The sequence below is a fragment of the Rhineura floridana genome, chromosome 3, assembly GCF_030035675.1.
Source record: "Rhineura floridana isolate rRhiFlo1 chromosome 3, rRhiFlo1.hap2, whole genome shotgun sequence".
NCBI lineage: Eukaryota > Metazoa > Chordata > Lepidosauria > Squamata > Rhineuridae > Rhineura > Rhineura floridana.
The window spans coordinates 209,169,275-209,191,710 of NC_084482.1; the positions used below are offsets into that span (position 1 = coordinate 209,169,275).

General features: G+C 42.8%; 1 protein-coding gene across 1 annotated transcript; it reads right to left on the bottom strand.

Annotated features, from left to right (window-relative positions):
- Window positions 1–425: 425 nt before the first annotated feature.
- On the bottom strand, window positions 426–21,657 carry LOC133381376 (zinc finger protein ZFP2-like). Its single transcript, XM_061620425.1, has 4 exons — window positions 21,577–21,657; window positions 17,859–17,941; window positions 12,619–12,745; window positions 426–6,071 (listed from the first exon to the last, which is right to left on the bottom strand). Exons 2-4 carry the CDS (start codon window positions 17,931–17,933, stop codon window positions 4,330–4,332), a joined length of 1,944 nt encoding a protein of 647 aa, XP_061476409.1. The 5' UTR covers window positions 17,934–17,941; window positions 21,577–21,657; the 3' UTR covers window positions 426–4,329.
- Window positions 21,658–22,436: the final 779 nt, after the last annotated feature.

Genomic DNA, 22,436 nt, shown 5'->3' on the forward strand with positions numbered 1-22,436 from the left:
CCACAGGAAGCTCTGGGCCATGGGAGGGGGGAATTCAGTGTCATCTCATAGAGGGTCCCCTCCTGTTTGCTTGGTGTATGACTTGTCCTGGGTCAAAGAACATTTGGGGTGGGCACCCCCAGTTACTTAATTTTTGTTACATACTTTGTGTGAGAACGCTGTGCGTGTGGATGCAACTATAGATGGGCCACTGGCTTGAGCCAGCAGGCTTTTCTTATGTTCTTAAAGAGGGCTACAGAAACATAACTTCCTGTTGGGATAGGATATCAACTAAGATTCATAGGAACACTAAGAAGTGTAGGAAGTGGCTTCATAATTTATGGAAGGAAGACAGATAGGGCCTGAGTACTAGAGCCTTGAGAGAAGCTGGGATCAAAACATTTGTATTTGTAAGAAGCCAAAAGAGTCTCCATGGGTTTCTGGGATGCACTACCTTTATAAAATTTATTCCTTAAACATTTTAACACTTCTTAATGTTTTACATGAATGCATATAGTTAGCCTTAGCCAATAAGTCTGAAGCAAACATGTTACATTGCACTGTATCTTAAGGCTATCTTCTATTTCTTATCCAGAAAGTAAATTAACATTATCTCACGCTTGGAATGTTGGCAGCAGCAGCAGCAGCGTCTCTGACCAGGCTTAGAAGCATTGGTAACTTACTGTACAAACTCCTCTCCATTTATAGGCTTTCTGTTATCAGTTCCAGCTATCCTTATCTCTCTTTACTACCAACTTGGCAGATTGCCTGGAACACTGGCTGCTGTGCAACTGTTCCTGAGTCTCCATATAAGGCTGTTCCTTCCAGAGGCTCTCAGACAATGTTTTAACAGCATTCTAACAATTATCTATAATACATAATAGTATTGCTACATAATAGTATTGTTCTTGCTAATGAGGGCTCTTGGGGGGGGTAAAAATACCATGAATGCAAAATAATGGGGGCAGCCCATGACACCATGCTTGTGAGGGTGGATGGGAGTTGTAATTCAGCAACATCTGGAGGGCCAAAGGTTTCAGCTGCCTCTTGAATGCCTCCAGTATTGGACAGCCCACTACCTCCCTAGGTCATTGGTTCCGTTGTAGTGCCGTTCTAACAGTTAGGACATTTTTTTCTGATGTTCAATTGAAATCTGGCTTTCTGTAACATGAGCCCATTATTCCATGTCCTGCACTCTGGGACGATCGAGATCCTGGCCCTCCTTTGTGTGGCAACCTGTGTGGCATCCAGCCTCATTGCCTTAGTTCATTGGTGTACCAAAGTGCAAACCGGGCTTCACAATGCTGGAGAGGGCGCTTAGGGGCAATTGTTTTAAGAGCCCAGTGCATCTCATTGTTCCACAGGGTGACAAGGGCTTCAACAGGGTCACCTGCTGTATCTACTGGGAACTCCACCAGGGCATTCAGGAATCCAGTGGATTCCATTATTTCTTTATTTATTTGATTTATATCCCGCCCTTCCTCCCAGCAGGAGCCCAGAGCGGCATTAGTCTCCCCCAAGATGGGACAGCCCATCTTAATCTGTCCACCACCCCTGGAAGACAGGAACTTGGTTTTAATGGTATACTATTTACAAACTTACTCTTATGGTTTTATCTAGCATCCTCTTGTTTCATTATTTCTTTGCTGTGGTGGCGGCAGAACCCGTGGCAGGAGAAGGAGGAGAAAGAGATGGAAGTGGTGTATGGAGAAGGAGGGAGGGAGGGGCAGGGCAAGAAGTGGCCGTGTTTGTCAAGGGCGCGGTGATGCCTCCTCTCTCTTCTCCCCTCTGGCCTCCTCAGACACCATTGACCCATATGCACCCTCCTCACACCAAGCATTGCCATACAAGGGGATGGCGGGAGATGGCCTCCTGATTCGTCCACCTGTGTAGGAGCTCCTGTTGCCTTGCCTGGCCTGCCACTCACCCCCCAACTCAGACACCCCCACAATGCCTTCCCCTAATGCTTCATTGCCAGTCGGAGTGAGTCAGGGCTAAGCAAGTGACAGAGCCTGGGCGACACTGGAGGAGTCTTTCTATAGTCTGTAGTGACTATTTTGTGTGAGTGCATGGGAGAATAAGATCACTGGGGTGGGAGCTGAAGGGGATAGTGGGAAAAGGAAGGTGGAATGGGGGTCACAGTGGAGCGGACAGAAAGTGAGGGAAGCACTGCGACTTTTGAAATCCACATTTGAGTTCATTGGTCAGTTTTCGACCCAAAGAAGAGTAAGGCTGAGAATTCTCAAAGAAGAGTCATTTTATACTCTGGACAAGAGGCTACTGTAAGGACAATATACGGAGAAACCGATCGGGTCCCCATCGGAAAGGATGTGAGACGGGGGTGTATTTTATCACCCTATTTGTTTAATCTATACACAGACCATATCATATGGAAAGAGGGACTGGACCATGATGAAGGTGTAAATATTGGAGGGAGAAATATAAATAATTTAAGATATGCAGATGATCCCATACTACCAGCAGAAAATAGTCATGACTTGAAACGAATGCTGTTGAAAATTAAAGAGGAAAGCACAAAAGCAGGACTACAGCTGAACATCAAGAAGACTAAAGTAATGACAACAGAAGATTTATGTAACTTTAAAGTTGACAACGAAGACATTGAACTTGTCAAGAATTATCAATACCAGGGCACAGTCATTACATAAAAAGGAAACAACAGTCAAGAAATTAGAAGGCTAGGACTGGGGAGGGCAGCTATGAGAGAACTAGAAAAGGTCCTCAAATGCAAAAATGTCACTGAACACTAAAGGCAGGATCATTCAGACCATGGTATTCCTGATCTCTATGTATGGATGTGAAAGTTGGACAGTGAAAAGAGCGGATAAGAGAAAAATCAACTCATTTGAAATGTGGTGTTGGAGGAGAGCTTAGCGCATACCACGGACTGCAAAAAAGACAAATAATTGGGTGTTAGAACAAATTAAACCAGAACTATCATTAGAAGCTGAAATGATGAAACTGAGGTTATCATACTTTCAGGTCTGACACCAAACAGCGTCCAGGTCTGGCCGTGGGTGAGGGCGCTTGAAGGGCCCCTCATTAGGGCTGGAGAGTAGCGCTCCACTGCTGCGATCCACGGCAGGCTCCCTGCTGCAGATCACAGGGAGGAATCTTCCAGGCCACCTGCCCGTTCGCTCCCTCCACCTACCTCTCTCTCCTGTCTCCTGCTGAGAAGGGGGGGAGAGTGTGATAAGAAAGAGAGGATGGAAGGGCTGGATGAAACATATGACAGCCAGAAACAGAGTGCTGTTGAAAGGGAAGGGAGCGTGCCAAATAAAGGGATAGGACTTGGCATGCTAAGGCGTGTTGCTTTTTACCCCCTCTTAAGAGAACAAAGCATTTGCAGGTGAGCCTCAGGATTGGGGATGGGATGGGAGTCACTGTGGAAGGCCTGGAAGGGAGAAGGAGGATCTGTGTGAGAGGCAGGTTTAGGACTCTGGTAAGGGGAGGGTGGGAAAGGGGTGCAGTGCATGGGAGGAACAAGAACAGACACGGAGAGGAGGCAGGTAGGTTCTGGAGGGGGGGCTGCGTTTGTGGAGTATCTCTCCATACCTGGTGGGGGAAATCTTCAGCTTCCCAGATGTTGCTGAACTACCATCATCCGTGGCCCTTGGCCATCCTCCTGATCCTGATGTGAGCTGTAGCAATAGCTGAAGGGCCAAAGGTTCCGTACACCTACTGTACTGCAGATGTTTGTTTATATATTTGTATACTGATTCTTGACCACAGCAGTGAACAGATTAATATGGGGGGGGATACAAAAGTACAAATACAAAAATCTAGTCAATCAATACAATATAAAGACAATAAAGGCTCTCCAGATGTTGCTGAACTATAACTCCCATCAGTCTTAGCTTGGCAGGGATGGTAAGTGAAGCAAGCAGGGGGACAGCCCCTAGTAAATACATCAGTAGAATACCAGCAAATGCATTTTAGGCTACGAAAGATAGGAGTCTGATAATGTCAGAGAAATCCACAGCACATTATTGAATCTTGGAGAAGGGAGAAATAAGAATCCGTATATATTATTATTGGGAAAAGAAAAATAGAGTATGGTTATGTAAACCTAACTCTACTCAGAAAAAAGGGTGCAGTTTAACTATACAAACAATAATTATGGCACACCAATGCTATAAATAAATAATAGTAGTAGTAATGAGTTCTAGCAGTGAGCTTTTTTTTATCACCATTGAGTGAAACCCCAACTTTTCTGCATTCCACTTTGTCCTTTTATCTCGCCTCACTTTTTCTTAATTAAGACTCAGTTCTCTATTGTTAAATGACAAGTCATGGGACAAACACCTCTAGAAATACTTTTCCATCATTTTAGGTGCTGACATACAAGCATTTGTAATGTTTGTTCCCTGTATGAGTTCTCTGATGTGAAGTAAGGTTGCCACTCTGACTGAAGCTCTTTCCACACTCCAAGCATTGATAAGGTTTGTTCCCTGAATGAGTTCTTTGATGCAAAGTAAGGGTGCTACTCCGACTGAAGCTCTTTCCACATTCCAAGCACTGATAAGGTTTGTCCCCCGTATGAGTTCTTTGATGTGAAGAAAGGTTGCAGCTCTGACTAAAGCTCTTTCCACACTCCAAGCATTGATAAGGTTTGTCCCCTGAATGAGTTCTTTGATGCAAAGTAAGGGTGCTGCTCCGATTGAAGCTCTTTCCACATTCCAAGCATTGATAAGGTTTGTCCCCCGTATGAGTTCTTTCATGCGAAGTAAGGGTGCTATTCTGACTGAAGCTCTTTCCACACTCCAAGCATTTATAAGGTTTGTCCCCTGTATGAGTTGTTTGATGTTTAGTAAGGGCGTCCTTGTAACTGAAGCTCTTTCCACACTCCAAGCATTTATAAGGTTTCTCCCCTGTATGAGTTCTCTGATGTGAAGTAAGCGCGCTACTTTGATTGAAGGTCCTTCCACACTCCAAGCATTTATAAGGTTTATCCCCCGTATGAATCCTTTGATGTTTAGTAAGGGTGCTACTCCGTCTGAAGCTCTTTCCACATTCCAAACATTGATAAGGTTTGTCCCCTGTATGAGTTCTTTGATGCGAAGAAAGGTTGCCACTCTGACTGAAGCTCTTTCCACACTCCAAGCATTTATAAGGTTTGTCCCCTGAATGAGTTCTTTGATGGAAAGTAAGTGTGCTACTCCGACTGAAGGTCTTTCCACACTCGAAACATTTATAAGGTTTGTCCCCTGAATGAGTTCTTTGATGTAAATTAAGGGTGCTACTCCGACTGAAATTCTTTTCACACTTCAAGCATTTATAAGGTTTGTCCCCTGTATGAGTTCTTTCATGAGAAATAAGGGTGCCATGCTGACTGAAGCTCTTTCCACATTCCAGGGATGCATATGGTTTGTCTCCTATGGGACTTTTCTGATCTCTTGTCAGATTATACCTCTGGCTGAAATACTTCTCACAATCAGGGCACGTATAAAGTTTTCCCCCTGTGTGACTTCTCTGATGTCCAGCCAGGTTATAACCTTTGATAATCTTACCACACTCCAAGCATTTAGAGGATTTCTCTGCTGTGTCGATTCTCTCATGACTAACAATCATGGACCAGTCAGAACAGCTCTTGCCTTTGGAGAATTTATGTGGTTTCTCCCCAATATGGTTTACTTGACTGGAAGCAAGACTTTCACTCTGACTGATACTTTCCCCACAGCCTAAGGATGTACTTGGTTTCACCCTGGTGTGAACTATCTGTTGTCTAACAAGGCTCAATTTATCAAAAGATCCCTTCCTATACTTCAAGCATTTGTATTGTTTCTCTGTCGCACGCCTTCCATGATGTGTATTTAGGTTTTTTTGAAAACTGAAGATTTTTCTGCACTCAGGAGACATGCTCGTTTCTTTTAGGTGATGAGTTTCCCATTGAATTGTACATTCACCACCCTGAGAAGTTCTGGATTCATCCTCCTGTTCCTGCGTTTGTCTCTTCTCTTGTCTCTTTGCTCCATCTTGATCCCCCAATTTCCGTTCCTCCTCCTGCTCCTCAGCTCTTTTTGGTGACCCTTCTGATGGTTCCCCCTTAGCCGTGATCCCCCAGACATCTCCTGATGGAATAAAAAGGAAATACTGTATTTATCTGTCTGTTTATGCTGTGAACTTTGAAAAAACATTTCTGCAACCTCTCTTGGTGTCAGAATGTAAAGTTTGAGGCCTTGTAGTGTTACTATGTTACAGATGGCTTTCAATAGTAGCTGCTTGATGACACGTTCTGGAAAGACAGAAAGGGACACCAGCTTTTCCTATGCATAGACAGGGGCTGGATCAGGTAAATTCATTTTGAACTGTATGGGAAATAGCAGGCTCTGATTGGCTAGAGGTTCTAGAGAGCGAAGGAAAGGCAGTTCACTGTCAGTAGGGAAAGGGAGTTGATGAGGGAGGTACGAGGCAGAGACCAAAGAAAGCTGAGGGGAAAGTGGAGAGTGGAGGGCAGAATATGAAGCTATTCATCCCCAATGTGTTACCAATACATGGCTGAATCATGATTGGAGGAAGGGAACCAGTGACTGAGTTAGACTGAGAGGCTGCCCTGAATTTGGCGCTAAGCTAAAAGCCACTTTGAAGCAGCTGTCAGGGACAGCATCTCCTGGGTTTTTAGAAACTGTCATCAAGCACATTTAAGACCTCAATGTGAAAGTATCCCCTTATGTACAGAAAATGCCTTTCCAAAACAATCTTTGTTCATTGTATTGGTGTCTATCTCACACCTAAGCCTATTCTACCAAGACATTAGGAGGCTTTAAAGGGATTCTGTGGGACTGATGGACGCAGAAACTGGTCCCAGTGAGTTATTGTGGGAGGGACCTCCATAGGCTTTGAAATATAAAAATTAAAGAAGCACAAATACCTTAACTGCTTTAATCACACAAGATGGAAGACGGGTTAGATGGGAAGATTGTTAGCAGTCATTTCCAAACTGTGTGCTGCCGGGAAATTCATAATATAGCTATCTATATATTTTACTTTGTTTTTTTTAGAACATAATTTCTTTTTTGGGTGCAACCTCCTGCCAAGATGTGATGGACATAGATTCAGTCATTTCAGTCTATCATTTTATTATGCACACCTTTTAGTGAGCTTTGAGGTTAAGCGGTCTACAAATCTCTCTTAATACAAATAATTAAATAAAATACCAAGCAGCGCACAGGAGACCTCTTCAGCTTTCTGCTGCTATACCAGCTCATTTGGGGAACGGGAAATCAGAAGTGTTTGCTCACAGAAGAAATCAAGGGAATGCCAAGATGCCAGAATAGCCAAGAGTACCCAAATCCTGCTATGTCTGGATTTCTCAAATAGTGGGCCATGATCCACCAGCAGGCTTTCGGCCTCAGATCCATACTGGCAAGCGTCTCCTCACTTGCATGCCACATCCCCTAGCCTTGCCACAGTCCTTTCATTGGGACAATGCCGGTCTTTTCATTGGGCCATGTTGACTGAAGGAAGCCAGAACACAGAGAAGTTCAGAAGTGAGGAGGAAGGAAGGAAGATCTCCCTCTGGTGATGGGAAGTGCCCAAACACGTGCAGATGTAAATTAGAAAGTGAGATAAAAGGTTCATATTTACTATAAATAGACAAACAAAGTAGGAATAGAAAGGAAGGGGAGAAGTGAGAAAAGTTGTTATAGGAGGAGGATGTGAATGTAAAAGGACCAGGGAGGAGGGATGAAAGAAACTGGCTGGGGTGGGAGTGGAGGAGAAGGTACAAGCTGAGTGTGAAAAGAGAATGGGAGAAGAAATGACAGAAGATGGGTAAAAATATACTGAGCAGCATGTGAGTGTGGGAAGCGGAAAATGTAAAAGAAAAAAGCTTCTTCCCTTACAGCCACTGATCAGCACATTCTGCTTAAAATGGGAAGGCTGAGTCACAAAATCTCCAGTCAAATGTTTGTTCTTAGCTTGAGGAAGCCTGAGCTATGGAACTTCTTCCTACAAGGTAAATCCTGCTGCAAAGCATATAGTAATTTGCAAAGATGGACTCAGCAACAGTTGAAAAGCCAGCAGATTATGCCATATTTTCCTTCAATCTGCCACCATTTTGCGACTGGCTTTGCCCCTGCACTGCTTTCTGGTGTCTCAAGGCAGCACTGGGGGTAGAAAGTTTGAGAACTCCTGTACTAGGTAATGCTGATGGGAGAGCACCTCTAATTCGACAGATGTAGATTTCTGACTACTCAGAACTATGCAAATTTTGTCACAGTTCCCAGAGAAGGGATCCCATGAAACATCTGGGCATCTACCTTCTGATCTCTCCTCTTCTGAAAAGCTTCGAACAGAGAGGACTTCTCTTCCTTCCCCTTCCAGCCAAGAGATGTGGCTGGGTTTCAAACTCACATGTACTTTTTAAAACAAAACAAAAATCTACAAATGAATCTGCCTCAAACAGAGCCAGTCTATTGGCCTATTCAGAAGCAGGTGGCTGGGAGGGGCATCACTACACATCTGACCTCTCCGGGATGGTGTCGCTGCAGCCCACCTTGAGGGGTAGGGGTAGGATCAAGGTGATGGGGAGGTTGGGGCTGTGTGGCCAAACTGGCGGAGCCATGCATGTGCTCCACACAGCCCAAACCTAACCCTCCACATCGGCTGCTTCTGGGTTTATCCAGCTTAAAAAACGAAAGGAGGAAGGGGGTGGCCCCAAGATGCCAGCAAAAAAGAATTACTTATTGAAGGATTCCAAATGGATTTATTAAAAAAAGGAATAGAGCCCAACGCGTTTCGGCCACATAGGGGTTGGTCTTCATCAGGGGCTAAAAATTAAAACATACAGAAATGCATTCAGTGATACATTCACAACAACTTCTATAGTACAATATAATACCGAATGGCATATGGGAAAAAAACAAACAAGTTACTCACATACCGAATATGAAGTGTGTCTCTGGAATCGTGATGTAGGTAAAATCTACAAATGTTACAAATAATCTTTATGCCAATTCTATGCAATGAAAGATTAACCATGTAGCAGCTATAGCTGAAAGCGTAGAGTTATAGACGCTCATTCAAATGCCTGTTAGCTCTGGGACAGAGGAATGGACCGCAGCTGTGTCTAAGGGATCGTCACAAAAGTGTAAAAATCATAAAAGAGGGAGAAATTTCAACTCTTCGTTTAACCCATTGTGGACAAGCATTTTAAGTTCTAGAATCCACACCAGTTCTCTTCTCAATAGAGTTGGAGTGTCCTGCACACCTACTTTTAAATTGCGGCACTACTTTGGAGGGACCGTGTCTAAACCTGTGGAACCCCACAGTAAGTTTAAAACACAGTCGAGGTTCATGCCTCCAGCACCCACGGATCCCTCGATAATTACTTTTGAAAGACTGATTTCACAAGAACTAGGAAGAATGGAAACTTCACCAAAAGGCCCATGGCACAACTTAAGGAAGAACACCACGTTTTAAGAAAACTATCATGTGATACCTCTATCACCATGAAACAAGCTGACAAAGGGGGGTGCTATAGTCATCCAGAACACCCAGGATCATAAAGATGAAATTTCCTCACAACTGTCTGACACCACAGCATACCAAGTATGTCCTAATGACCCTTTGGCTGGTATTGCACATGAAATCCTTATCACCCTTGAGGAAGGCTTGAATTTGTGTTACATAACTGTGGAGGAACAGAAATTTTTGCGCAATCAAAATCCTAGGACACCGGTCTTTTATACCTTACCTAAGATCCATAAAGACATTATACCTCCTCCAGGGAGACCCATAATCTCGGGCTGCAATTCCATTTTAGAACCATTATCGCAGTTTGTGGACCATTACTTGAAGCCTTTCATACCATCCATTCCATCATATGTACGAGATTCCGCTGACTTTATTAATAAGATACAGGCTATCCATACAGAGCCTCAGGACATTTTGGTCACCATGGACGTGCAATCTTTATGCACCAATATACCACAAGAACAAGCCATAGACGCCATTCGGCACACATTAGACAGAAGGATATGCAGACAACCCACGACCCATTTTCTCTGCTCCCTAGCAGAGATAGTGATGTGTAAGAACTACTTCAGATTTGGGAACTCTTTTTAGTGGCAAATTAAAGGGGTAGCCATGGGGTGCCCTATGGCCCCAGAAGTGGCCAATTTATATATGGAACACTTTGAGAAAGAGATCACTACCCCTTCCAACCCCTTTTCTGAACAACTTATATGCTGGTTACGATACATAGATGATGTTTTCCTTATCTGGAGAGGTGCAGTTGATCATCTACAATAAGTTTTTGCATGGGTCAATGGCAGGAACGGCCAAATCCAATTTGATTCGCATTTCAGTCCAGTTGAAATCAACTTTTTAGATCTTAGAATTATTAAACAAAGAGACCATCTGTGCACATCACTGTAGAAAAACCCCACTGACAGGAATACCTATTTAAGACATGATAGTTCACATCCAAGGTCATTAAGACAAAACGCACCCTACAGTCAGTTTCTTAGAGTGAAGCAAAACTGCACTTCTAACAGGGACTTCAGACAGCAATCTTTGATCCTGAAGGAGAATCTAACAGAAAGGGGTTATCCATATAAGATAATAGAGAACAACTACAGGAAAGCCTCATGCAAAAAACGTTCAGACCTTTTAAAACTTACACCACACACAGCTTCTGAACAATTACAGTGCAATTTGACTATTGACCACATCACTAACAAGCTACAGAACAGCATCCACAGACATTGGCATATTGTGCAACATATCCCCTGATGTCAACAGAAACCAATGGTCTCATTTAAAAGGACAAAAAATCTCACGGATATATTGTTTAGAAGTCAATTCAGAGAAAACTCACATCACCCCAGGACTGTAGTAGGCACAAATGCTCCCACGGGGCACCACCCCTGTGGCCATTGTGTCTACTGCAAATACACGCAGAAAAAGATTGGGTTTACCAACCCTTTTAATCAGCAACAATATACTCTGAAACATTTTTCCACTTGTAACACATCCAATGTTGTTTATGTTATTCAATGCAGCTGTCCCAAAATGTATGTAGGTCAGACAAGTAGAGCCCTCAAAAAAAGGGTAGGTGAACATGTTAGCAACATTAGAAACAGCAGATCAGGATCTCCCCTGGTCGAGCATTTCGTCAGATGTGGCCATTCTTTAACAGATTTTAATTTCTGGGTGCTAGTAAAAGTAGGTGTGCAGGACTCTCAGACTCTATTGAGAAGAGAACTGGCGTGGATTCTAGAACTTAAAACGCTTGTCCCCAATGGGTTAAATGAAGAGTTGGAGTTTCTCCCCCTTTTATGATTTTTACACTTTTGTGATGATCCCTTAGACACAGCTGCAGTCAATTCCTCTGTCCCAGAGCTAACAGGCATTTGAATGAGCGTATATAACTCTACGCTTTCAGCTATAGCTGCTACATGGTTAATCTTTCATTGCATAGAATTGGTATAAAGACAATTTGTAACATTTGGTACCAAGCTACAGTGTTTAAAGAAGTGAATGTCATATTTCTTTGGATATCGTATTATATTCAATTTTTGTTGAAGTCATATTAGCAATTCCTTTGGTTATCGCATTATATTCAATTTCTGTTGAAAGTCATATCAGTAGCCATTGAAAAAGACATCTGTCGAAACGCGTTTGGCTGGACTTTTTCAACAAAAAACATATTTCTCTTTTCTTCATAAAAGAAACGGACCATCTGAACAAAATTTGTACACATCAGATACATTCTTCATGATGTATATTGTTTCAGTTACATACTTTTGAAGATCATAGTATCATGTCTGTCATTGTTTGACTTTTGTATGTTACACCTTTTATATTCCTTTCTATTGCATATTTTTTTATGTGTTTTATTAAATTTATACTGAGTATTCTCATAACTATATCAACCTTAATTTTATAAATAATGATAATTTGTAACATTTGTAGATTTTACCTACAACACGATTCCAGAGACACACTTCATATTCGGTATGTGAGTACAGTAGGGCCCCGCAAATACAGCGGGTTAGGGACCAGGCCCCCGCCGTAAAGCAGAAATCGCCATAAAGCGGAACCCATAGACTATAATGGGTCGCATCACACAAAAATGACGCGAAAATGTCGCAAAATGCCGTAAAAGCACAAAATCGGCTTTAAAACGGGGAATTTCCCCGAATTGAAAGCTGCCGCATGAGCGGAACGCCACAAAGCAGAACGCCACTAAGCGGGGCCCTACTGTAACTTGTTTGTTTTTTTCCCATATGCCATCCGGTATTATATTGTACTATAGAAGTTGTTGTGAATGTATCACTGAATGCATCTCTGTATGTTTTAATTTTTAGCCCCTGACGAAGACCAACCCCTATGTGGCCGAAATGCATTGGGCTCTATTCCTTTTTTAAATAAATCCACTTGGAATCCTTCAATCAGTCATTCATCTTTGCCGGCATCTTGGGGCCATCCCCCTTCCTCCTTTCGTTGCTTTGGATGCCATCCACTTTTACTGTTTATCCAGCTTAACACTGTGTACTCTGAATGAACTCTACCCACCCACTCCCAAAAAGAACCCAGCGGTGCTCTTCTCATACTCCAATGTCCAAGGTTAGTCCATCAACACTCTCCCAGTCATCTCATTTGGATCCTTACCCAGAGAGGTGATCATTTCATGAATCTCCACCATGACTTCCTCATAAAGAGCTCTCTGGCCTGGATCCAGCAGGGCCCATTCCTCCTCAGTAAAATGCAAGGCCACTTCCTCGAAGGTCACCAGCCCCTGGAAGATGAAAACAAACACCTTCCTCATAAATGCTCTCAGTCAAGGTGTGGAAATCATCTACCCTCTACTCACAGTCGGAAGGGAGATGCGAGAAGTGGGGATTTTTCCTTCATTGTTCACCAATCACCAGGTCAAGATGGCATTTACCTCTGGGTAAAATTATTAAAGAACTCAAGTGTGAAATCGCTGATCTTCTAACAATCTAACAAAATGTATAATGTGGTCAAAACAATGTCAATATCAACATGAAGGGCAACTTATAAACAAAGGCCAATATGCATAACCTTTGTAAGTTGCCCTTCATGTTGATATTGACATTGTTTTGACCACATTATACATTTTGCTTCTCAGTATGTATGGGCACTGAGTTATTTTCAAAAACATTTCTGGACTATTTTGCATTATTACATGAGAACACCTACAAGGATTTCATACTGTTTGTATACATTAAATTTTTGATATATTTTTATAACATTGTATTCATGTTTGTACCGTAACCTTTTCTGGAGCACTATACTTACGTTGAGATAGATTTTAACTTCACAGTCTTCATAAGGCCGTGTGGTGCCAATGCATCCAGAGAGTATATCCAAAGTTCTCCCTCCCAGTCAGTGCTGCTGGATCTGTTGGCATCTCTATAGCTGTTATAGAATAGTCCAACAGGCTGTGACCCTCGATGTTTTTTTTTTTTTCAATTAATTTTTATTCCAATTTTCAAAACCAAAACAATACAGAAAGAAAACAACACAAATCAATAACTAGTACAATACAAAAAGAAGAAATATATATATATATATATATATAAAAGAAAAAATATTGACTTCCGATTTGTCATAGTTCAGCTATAAATCTATAATATATAACAAACCTATCTCTTAATAGATTATAAAATCACCTTCCTCCAGCGGTTATCTTAGTTGGTTTCAAATCTCATTAACATCATATCATTTTAATCTTCCACAAAAAGTCAAAGAGAAGTTTCCAATCCTTGAGATATATGTCAATCAATTTTTTTTTCTAAATAAACATGCCAATTAATCCAACTCATCAAATCTACTAAGTCCAGTAATTTCAAATCGCTATAATTCAGCTATAAATCTATAATATATAACAAACCTATCTCTTAATAGATTATAAAATCACCTTCCTCCAACGGTTATCTTAGTTGGTTTCAAATCTCATTAACATCCTATCATTTTAATCTTCCACAAAAAGTCAAAGAGAAGTTTCCAATCCTTGAGATATATATCAATCAATTTTTTTACTAAATAAACATATCAATTAATCCAACTCATCAAATCTACTAAGTCCAGTAATTTTAAATCACTCTTCTGTCATTATCCATATTAGGTCCATCTTCCATCTTCCATCTTTACGCACCCAAAAATCTTGCTGTCATAGTCATATAATAAAAGTCTGATAGGAATTTCCTCCATCACAGATATTTTCTTGCCATCAAATCCAAACGTATCACTGAAGTATTGTTGCAAAGCCGCATCTCTGTTCCTCTTTTCCACATGATACACTAGTACATCTCTTGAAGGTTTTTCCATTGACACAAAACAGGGATTAATTCTGTTAACTTTCTCCATTTCAAGTTCCATCAAATCCTTCCAGTCCAGGAATTTTTTTGAACTGATAATATCTTTATCTCCAATCTCTTCAATTCCTTCAGGGACAGCGCTGAATTCCAAACTATAATATTTGTCTCCAGGATCCATCACAGCCAGGAAATCCAAATCTTTTTTCATGTCCATAATTAAGCCAATCTCCATAATTTGAACCTTGCCTTTAATTTCTCTTTCATCCTTTTTTTGTTTTCCAGATCTATCTTTATTCTCCTTTCTCATAGAATCCTGAGTTTCTTTCAGCTCCTGTCTCATTTCGTGAAATTCAATTCTCCACGCTTGTCTATTATTTCTCAGTTCTTGTTTTATTGAGTTAATCCCATTCATTATTTTCTGAAACATGTCTAGAGATAAAGTCCCTTCTTGTGCATCCATGATCTTCTTAATTGTCATTCTTAAAGCCAAAGGAACAAAACTCCTTCAATTTTCAATGTCCCAAACAGAGAGCAGCTTATTTCTTTAACCAGTTACAAAGGAGTTAATCTTTCCAACCAACTGACGTCACACGCTAGACAGCCCTTATCTCTTATCTGCCCGGAAGTGTAAGAACGGCTTTAGTTCACAGCGTCCAAATAACTAGTAGCAGAGAGAATGAGCAGATTCGTCAAAAAAAAAAGTAGATCAGGAAAAATAGTCCCAGCCATATATTACACAAAAGCCTTATAAATCAAAAAGATTTCTTATCTCTTCCAATCAGAAATCTCTCGTACGTTGTAATCTTTAAAATGCTATTTTCCATGTCAGCTTTTTGCAATAAAAAAAAAAAGATAAGCTATTTATATTTTCTTCCCCCTTAGTTCCGTGAATAAAAAAAAGGAAAGTCTTACCTCACCTAGGTTATCTCAATTGCTGTTACTTTGACAAATCTCTTTAGCTGTATAGATAAGAAAATGATGAATGTAGACAGGAGGATGTTTGCCTGTTAATTCGTATAAAAAAAAATGGGTCACTTATCCAGCTGAGCTAGCATAAAAATCCTCGCTCTGTCTGAGCTGCTGGAATACAGACAATTCTGACGAATTCCAGACTCCAACAATCAAAGCAAAGCTGTGTGGGAAATCTCACGTTTCTTCCTTATCCGGAAGAAATTATTCCCAGTCAGAAAAGAGCCTTCTGACTGGATCCTTCCCAGGAGGATCCCTACACCTGTGCAGCCTCTGAGACGAGCTCCGTCTTGGATGAAACTTATCCAGTGACCCTCGATGTTAAATGTTTTGCAACTGGTTGCTCCACTTTTTTTTGTTAAGATTGCTGATTTGTGGTTTCTGAAGCATGTGTGGTTTTTCCTACGTATTGGATATGACTTCCTGGCCTTTTGCATTCGATGACATAAATTATATTGCAGGACCTGCAGGTGATGTTCTGTTTGATGTAATATGTCCTGCCTGTCGTAGTGCTTTTGAAAGTGGCTGTCTCCCTGAAGTACACAAAGGTGATACAGCGTTTAGAGTGACAAGGATGAGACCCAGGATTGGTGATAGGTGGCTTCAGCACAGCTCTCACTAACAGTCTGCGCAAATTAGGAGGCTGGCGAAATGCTACAACAGGAGGCCTGCTGATGGCTCTAGCAAGATGTTCAGAGTTTGCCAGCAATGGGTAGCTCTCCCTGATTGCTCGGTGATAGTTAGGAGAAGCTGGATGGAAATCTACCACAAATGGAATCCATTGCTCTCTGCTCTTTGACACCTCAGCATGATGGAGGAGGTTTTCTCTGGACAGAATGGAGGCTCGGTGGATGTTGCAATCGATAATATGTGGAGGATATCCTCTCAGAAGAAGGTATTCTTTAAGTTCACTGATCCTTCTCTGGTATTTATCTTCAGTGTTGCAAATAAGTTTGATTCTCAGAGCTAAGCTATACACAATGTTTTTCTTTATATGCTTAGGATGGCAAGATTTCCAGTTTAAATAGGTGTGGGCATCAGTGGGTTTGCTGTAGAGATCAGTAGCTATTTTGTTGTTTTCAATGGTGAGAAGGACATCAAGAAAAGGGATGTGTGGATTGTCATTTGTACTATTAAATGTAACATAACAGATGGATGGATAGAGTTGATGTAATTTTTAAATTGTTCTAAACTCTCTTTACCATTTGTCCAGACCATAAAGATGTCATCAGAGTATCGCCACCATATAAGTGGTTTGTTGATGGCCTTTTTGAGGATCTCCTGTTCCAGTTTACCCATAAAGAGATTCGCATATGATGGAGCCATACGAGTCCCCATAGCTGTGCCTTGTAGTTGCAGGTAGTGTTCTCCATTGAATGTAAAGTTGTTGCAAGTCTGGACTAGTGTAGCTAAAGTTGTGATAACCTCTGTTGGAGGATTGTTCGTATTCCTGGTGTTAAGGAACTCATTTAAAGCCTGAATGCCATCATTATGTGGCATATTGGTATAAAGAGATGTGACATCTAAAGTAGCTAGTATAGTATTGTAGTGGAATTGATACTACTTGTTTAAAGACTCAAGTTTAAGCAAGAAGTCCTTGGTGTCTTTGATATATGATGGGAAGTTTTGCATCATGTTTTGTAAATTTAAGTCAATGTACAGAGAAATCCTTTCAGTAGCTGTGCTGTTACATGCCAAAAGATCCAGCAGCATTGAGTAAAAGATATACTCTCTGGACACATTGGCACCACATGGCCTGAACCTGGAGGACAGCACCATCACTACTTAGCTTCTGCAAATGAAGCCCCTCTGAGCATTCCATCCTCAAAGCTATATAACTGCCACCTTGGTAACAGCATTTGTATGTTAGCAGCTGATGAAGGTAGAAGCCGAAACGTTTTGGTATTACAATAAAAATCTCTGTGTTGTGAATCACAATTATGTGCATATATTTTTATGTGATTAACCAAATCCTTATAGGGATCCAGAGCAAGCTTGGGTGAAGTTCTATTTGTTGCTTTCAAAATTGTCTGTCTCTGTGTGTGTGTGTGTGTGTGTGTATAGAAAGAAAGAAAGAAAGAAAGAAAGAAAGAAAGAAAGAAAGAAAGAAAGAAAGAAAGAAAGAAAGAAAGAAAGAAAGAAAGAAAGAAAGAAAGAAAGAAAGAAAGAAAGAAAGAAAGGGTCCCAACTGCGATGGCTTTAAAAGAGGATGAGACAATCCATTGAGGATAAGGCTACCAACAGCTACTAGCCATGAGGGCAATGTACTCCCTCCCCTGTTGGAGGCAGCACACAACGGAATACCTGCTCCTGGGAATCACTGGAAGAGTGCTGTGGCACTCACGTTCTTCCCAGAGGCATCTGGTTGGCCACTGGGATGGTGGACTAGACGGGTCTTCGGCCTGATCCAGCAGGCCCTTCTGATGTAAGTGTTCAAAGTTTCATGGGAAAAACTCAACAGAGCCAACAGCATCCCTCAAAGGGAGCCCCAGGAGTACAAGGGTAAGAGTCAGGCCTCCCTACAACTAGTCCCTCTGGAACAAGGACAGACCCTCTCCGGCTGTCCCCAACTTTTCTCCCTGGTGATCTTTTCCCTACCGGAGCCGGATGCATGGTGGCTGTTTCCTCTCCAGGGGAAAGGGGGGAGGATCCTGAGTGTTGCTTCAATGCCATTTCACAACCTGTGAAGGGAGAAAAGGAGGCTCAGTTATCGCCCAATTCGTACACAGCCTGGTTTAGTCAACCCCCTCATGTTAAGATTGAAAATGAGGTTCTACGGTGGCCCCAATGGGTGAGAGAAGGTGGTGACCAAACAGGGCCCGAGAGGCTAAAATGAGTTTGGGGAGATTTATTTTAACTATGTGAGGAGACAATGAGTGAATTCATTTCAGCTTAGAAAAGATATGAGCATAATCATATCAAACAGAAATCAACAGCACATTGCACATGAATGAAACTCAGGGAAAGAAGAAAAGAGGAACAGTATGTGAAAATAATGATTATTTGCAAAAAGAAAACCAAATATGACTATGCATACTCAACTTTTAAATTTTACTCAGAAGAAGAATATGCAAGGTTAAAACGAACTACAGCTTAACTGCTGCTGAATCCTACACTGGCCCACCTAAACTCCACCAGCCCTCTAGTTCGAGCCGACTACATGATCTCACTTGACCCAACTACACGGTCATTTGAGAGATGAAAAGAACATCCCTCCTGCATCCCCCTTTCCCTTCCAGAATCAGCAGGCCTCCTTTCTCGCCTTCATTGCCTTTTACTTGGTAGTCCCTTTCTCCCACCAGGAAAAAAAATCCTCACCACCTCCTGGCCTTTCCATCTCACCTCTCAACAGTATATTTAAAAGCAACAGTCTTTTTATATGATTTATTAAAAAGGATGCATCTTCCCACCTGACTGCCGCTTCTCCTCCCTTCACAAGGGACATCAGGCTCCAAAGCCCAGCCTTGCCTCCCTCTCAGCCTGAGATTGTTCTCTTCCCCCCTCCCCCCATATCTCCCCCAATATCTTCCCCACAAAATCCCTCTTAAGGTTGACAACCAGGCTCATTCACTAGCTGAGCACCGAAAGGGCCTGGCTGCTCTTGAGGGCTCTTTTTCTGCTGCTGCTTTCAGGAAAGGCCACCACAAGAGGAGAAATTGCCCGATATTTTGAAGAGCTTTAACTCAAGGAGGATGCAGAGGGGGGGGCTTTTTAATGGCTTGAAAGGCAGGGGGCTGATTTGGTGAGAGGCGATCCGGATAAGGGGCAGGAAGAGATACCACTAATTCCCGTTTATATTCTGATGGGCACACACACACTATATGACTCACTCGTAACAAGACCAAAGCATGCACACAGTCTTGGGTCATGTGCCAAGTTCCAGTTGGACTGGGTATGAGCTACCAAATGGCTAAAAAAATCTTACGTCTTTTACAGGACCCAAAACCTTTTTTCATCTGCCTAGAACAAGTGTGGAAGGATCACTTTCTTTTTGACACTGATCCTGAATGCGTCTAACCCTCTGTGAAAGCTATCCAAACACAGCAAGCCTGGGGAAGGAGGCATGCATAGTTCACAGCTCCCTGAACTCCAAAGTATTTAGAAAAACCTAAGTAACTGGGGGTGCCCACCCCAAAATGTGTTCTAGGCCAAGACAAATCACACACCCAAGCTAAAGGGAGAGTGTCCTTTATGAGATGCCATTGGATCTCCTCCCATCCCAGAGCTTCCTGTGCACACATGGAATGGACAAGGGCATATATGCATAAGAAAAACACACAAAGTATGTAACAAAAATTAAGTAACTGGGGGTGCCCACCCCAAATGTTCTTTGACCCAGGACAAGTCATACACCAAGCAAAGAGAAGGGGACCCTCTATGAGATGAAACTGAATTCCCCCCTCCCGTGGCCCAGAGCTTCCTGTGGGCACATGGCACACTCAAGTGAGTCTCTGCATGCTACAAATAGCCCATATATGTCTACATATGCCCACCAGCCCTATATCTGACATTCTATGTTTGTTTGCAAGTGCCAACAATCAGCTGATGTTTGGAGCTTCCTGCAGAGTAGGGTTGCCAGGTTCTTGGGGGAATTCTCCCTCCCACCTGCACAACTTTTAAAGATACAGAAGACCTCTTGGTTGCCAGGCCCGACCTCCAAGAGGTCTTCTGTATCTTTAAAAGTTGTGCAGGGCGAAGGGAGAATTCCACCTTGTGGCTTTTCCCATTACAGCATTGCAAGAACACCTGCACTTGGCTGACTTTCTCTTCTCCTAAAGATACAGGATCAGTTTCAGGCCAAGAACCTGGCAACACTCCTGTAGTGTTATGTGAGACCAGATCACCTGTTGTTGTCAGAGATGCCAGGCATTGAACGTGGGACCTCTTGCATGCAAAGCAGGTGCTCTAATCACTGAGCTACAGGAGTACCGTGCACAACTCCCTGTCTATCCATCCTTACCTTGAGCATAGCTTTCCCCCCTCCATTCGAAAGAGGTGATGGAGAGACATTTATCTTTCACATACACACTTTGAAGCCGCTACCCTGTGCACACTTAGCTGGGAGTAAGTCCCATTTCTCTCAGTGGGGCTTAATTCCAAGGAGACCATTAACACTGATTGCATAAAGGAAGCCACAGGCCTGAACTTAGAAGATCTGAACAGGGTGGTTCAGGACAGATGCTCTTGGAGATTGCCGATTCATAGGGTCGCCATACATTGTAATCGACCTGAAGGCACATAACAACAACTCACACTTTCATTGTATTGTTTTTGATGTCTGCAATTTTTTTAAAAAATTTCAGCAAGCTTACCCAGGCATGTAATTTTTAACATATCATTTTAACACAGAATTATGTATAATTGTTTTTAAATTGCTGATTGTCTGTGTGTATGCATACACACTCACACTTGTTTTAAACATTTCCTTTTAAAGCCTTATTATACCACCTCAACAATAAAGGCTTCCCCCCCCCAGAAGAATCCTGGGAACTGTAGTCTGTTAAGGAAGCTGTCAAACCACTCTGAAAATTATAGGTCTGTGAAGGGAATAGAGTCTCCTAACGACTCTCAGCACCCTTCACAAACTACAGTTCCCAGGATTCTTTGGGGGAAATCCTGATTCTTTAAAGGGGTATGAGAGTGCTTTACACTTATAGCGCAGGTGGGGCCCTAATCTTTCATCAGTCTCATCAGCAGTCAATGAGCCACAATAGGAAGCCTGCAGGCACGTCCTGAGGGTAAGGGCAACACTCTCCCTGCTTGCGATTCCCAGCAACTGATATTCCAAGGCATTCTGCTCCTGAACATGGAGGTTCCATTTGGCTAGCAGAAGAACAACCTGCCCGTTGAGTCAGGCCAAAGGCCCATCACACTGCAACCTCCTGGCCTCGCAGTGGCCAACCAGATGCCCATTAAGGGAAGCCCGCAAGCAGGTCCTGAGGGCAAGGCAAACGCTCTCCCTGCTTGCGATTCCCAGCAACCGCTATCCCAGAGGCATTTCCTGCCTGCGACAGCGGAAGGAGAAACAGGCCATCGTGGCTAGTAGCCAAGGCGAGCCCGATCCTCCAGGAAGGCGGCCGACCCTCTTTGGAAGCCAGGCAAACTGGTCATCATCCGAAAGTGCAGCCGCCGTTTCCACCCAGCCACACGTTCTCCCATGCAAGGCAGCCCCACTCGCAATCTGGGGTTGCAGGAAAACCAGCCATGGCGTTTGGGCTCAGCTTTGCATGAGACTGGATTGGGTTGGGCTGGCTGGAGAAGCCCTCCGATTCTTAGTCAGGGGGAGCCAGGAGGTTCATCCCCCCCCTTTCCCCACCTTTGCTTTTTTTCTCCTTTCAGCTCCTTCCGAAAGAAACTGACCAGTCCGGTCCAGGGAGATGCAACGATCATAGAGTCAGAAAAAAGGGGGGACATTCAGCTGACACTTCCGGCCCACATTCGAAGGCTGTCGCACATAGGCAGTAGCCTGGTGCAGAAAACAAAGAAAACAAAGGCTGGACTCTGGCGCCACTTTTGCCACTCTCAATTGGGAACCTGAAATGTTATGAGGTCTGAGTGTCATCCAATCTCCTTCGCCCATTAACTCTTTAAAGCACATCCAATGCACATTTGAAGCACATGACTTTCCTCCAAAGAGTCCTGGGACCTATGATATTTCCCCTCACAGAGCCACAAGTTCCCATCCCCCTTAACAAACTACGCTTCGGGGATTCTGTGGAGGAAATTATGTGGTTTTAGTGTGTGTATGATGTGGAGTCTCATTTTTGCACAATAATTGTCTTTGAGATTTATTGAAATTAAGGCTTGTTTTTTATAAACCTCTAAAGCTGCAATCCTAACCCCACTTCTCAGGGAGCATAAACCCCATTGTATTCAATAGTACGTAAAATAGATTCAATAGTACTTACTTCCAAGTAGACATGGTTAGGCTTGCGCTGCAACTTGTCAGTGATGTATTCATCCCTTGACTCTGTGTACGTCAACCCTACATTTCTGACAAAAACATTGCTCTTAAAGAGATCATTTTTCGAGAGCCAGTGTGGTGTAGTGGTTGAGGTGTTGGACTATGACCTGGGAGACCAGGGTTCGAATCCCCACACAGCCATGAAGCTCACTGGGTGACCAGGGCCAGTCGCTGCCTCTCAGCCTCAGAGGGAGGCAATGGTAACCCCCCTC

Excerpts from the sequence above, each read along its gene's own strand:
- LOC133381376 (XM_061620425.1), bottom strand. The coding sequence starts at position 17,933 with ATGGCATTGAAGCAACACTCAGGATCCTCCCCCCTTTCCCCTGGAGAG. Across the intron at positions 12,746-17,858 it reads CCACCATGCATCCGGCTCCG|GGGCTGGTGACCTTCGAGGA; the intron begins GTAGGGAAAAGA and ends TTCATCTTCCAG. Across the intron at positions 6,072-12,618 it reads TGAAATGATCACCTCTCTGG|GAGATGTCTGGGGGATCACG; the intron begins GTAAGGATCCAA and ends TTATTCCATCAG.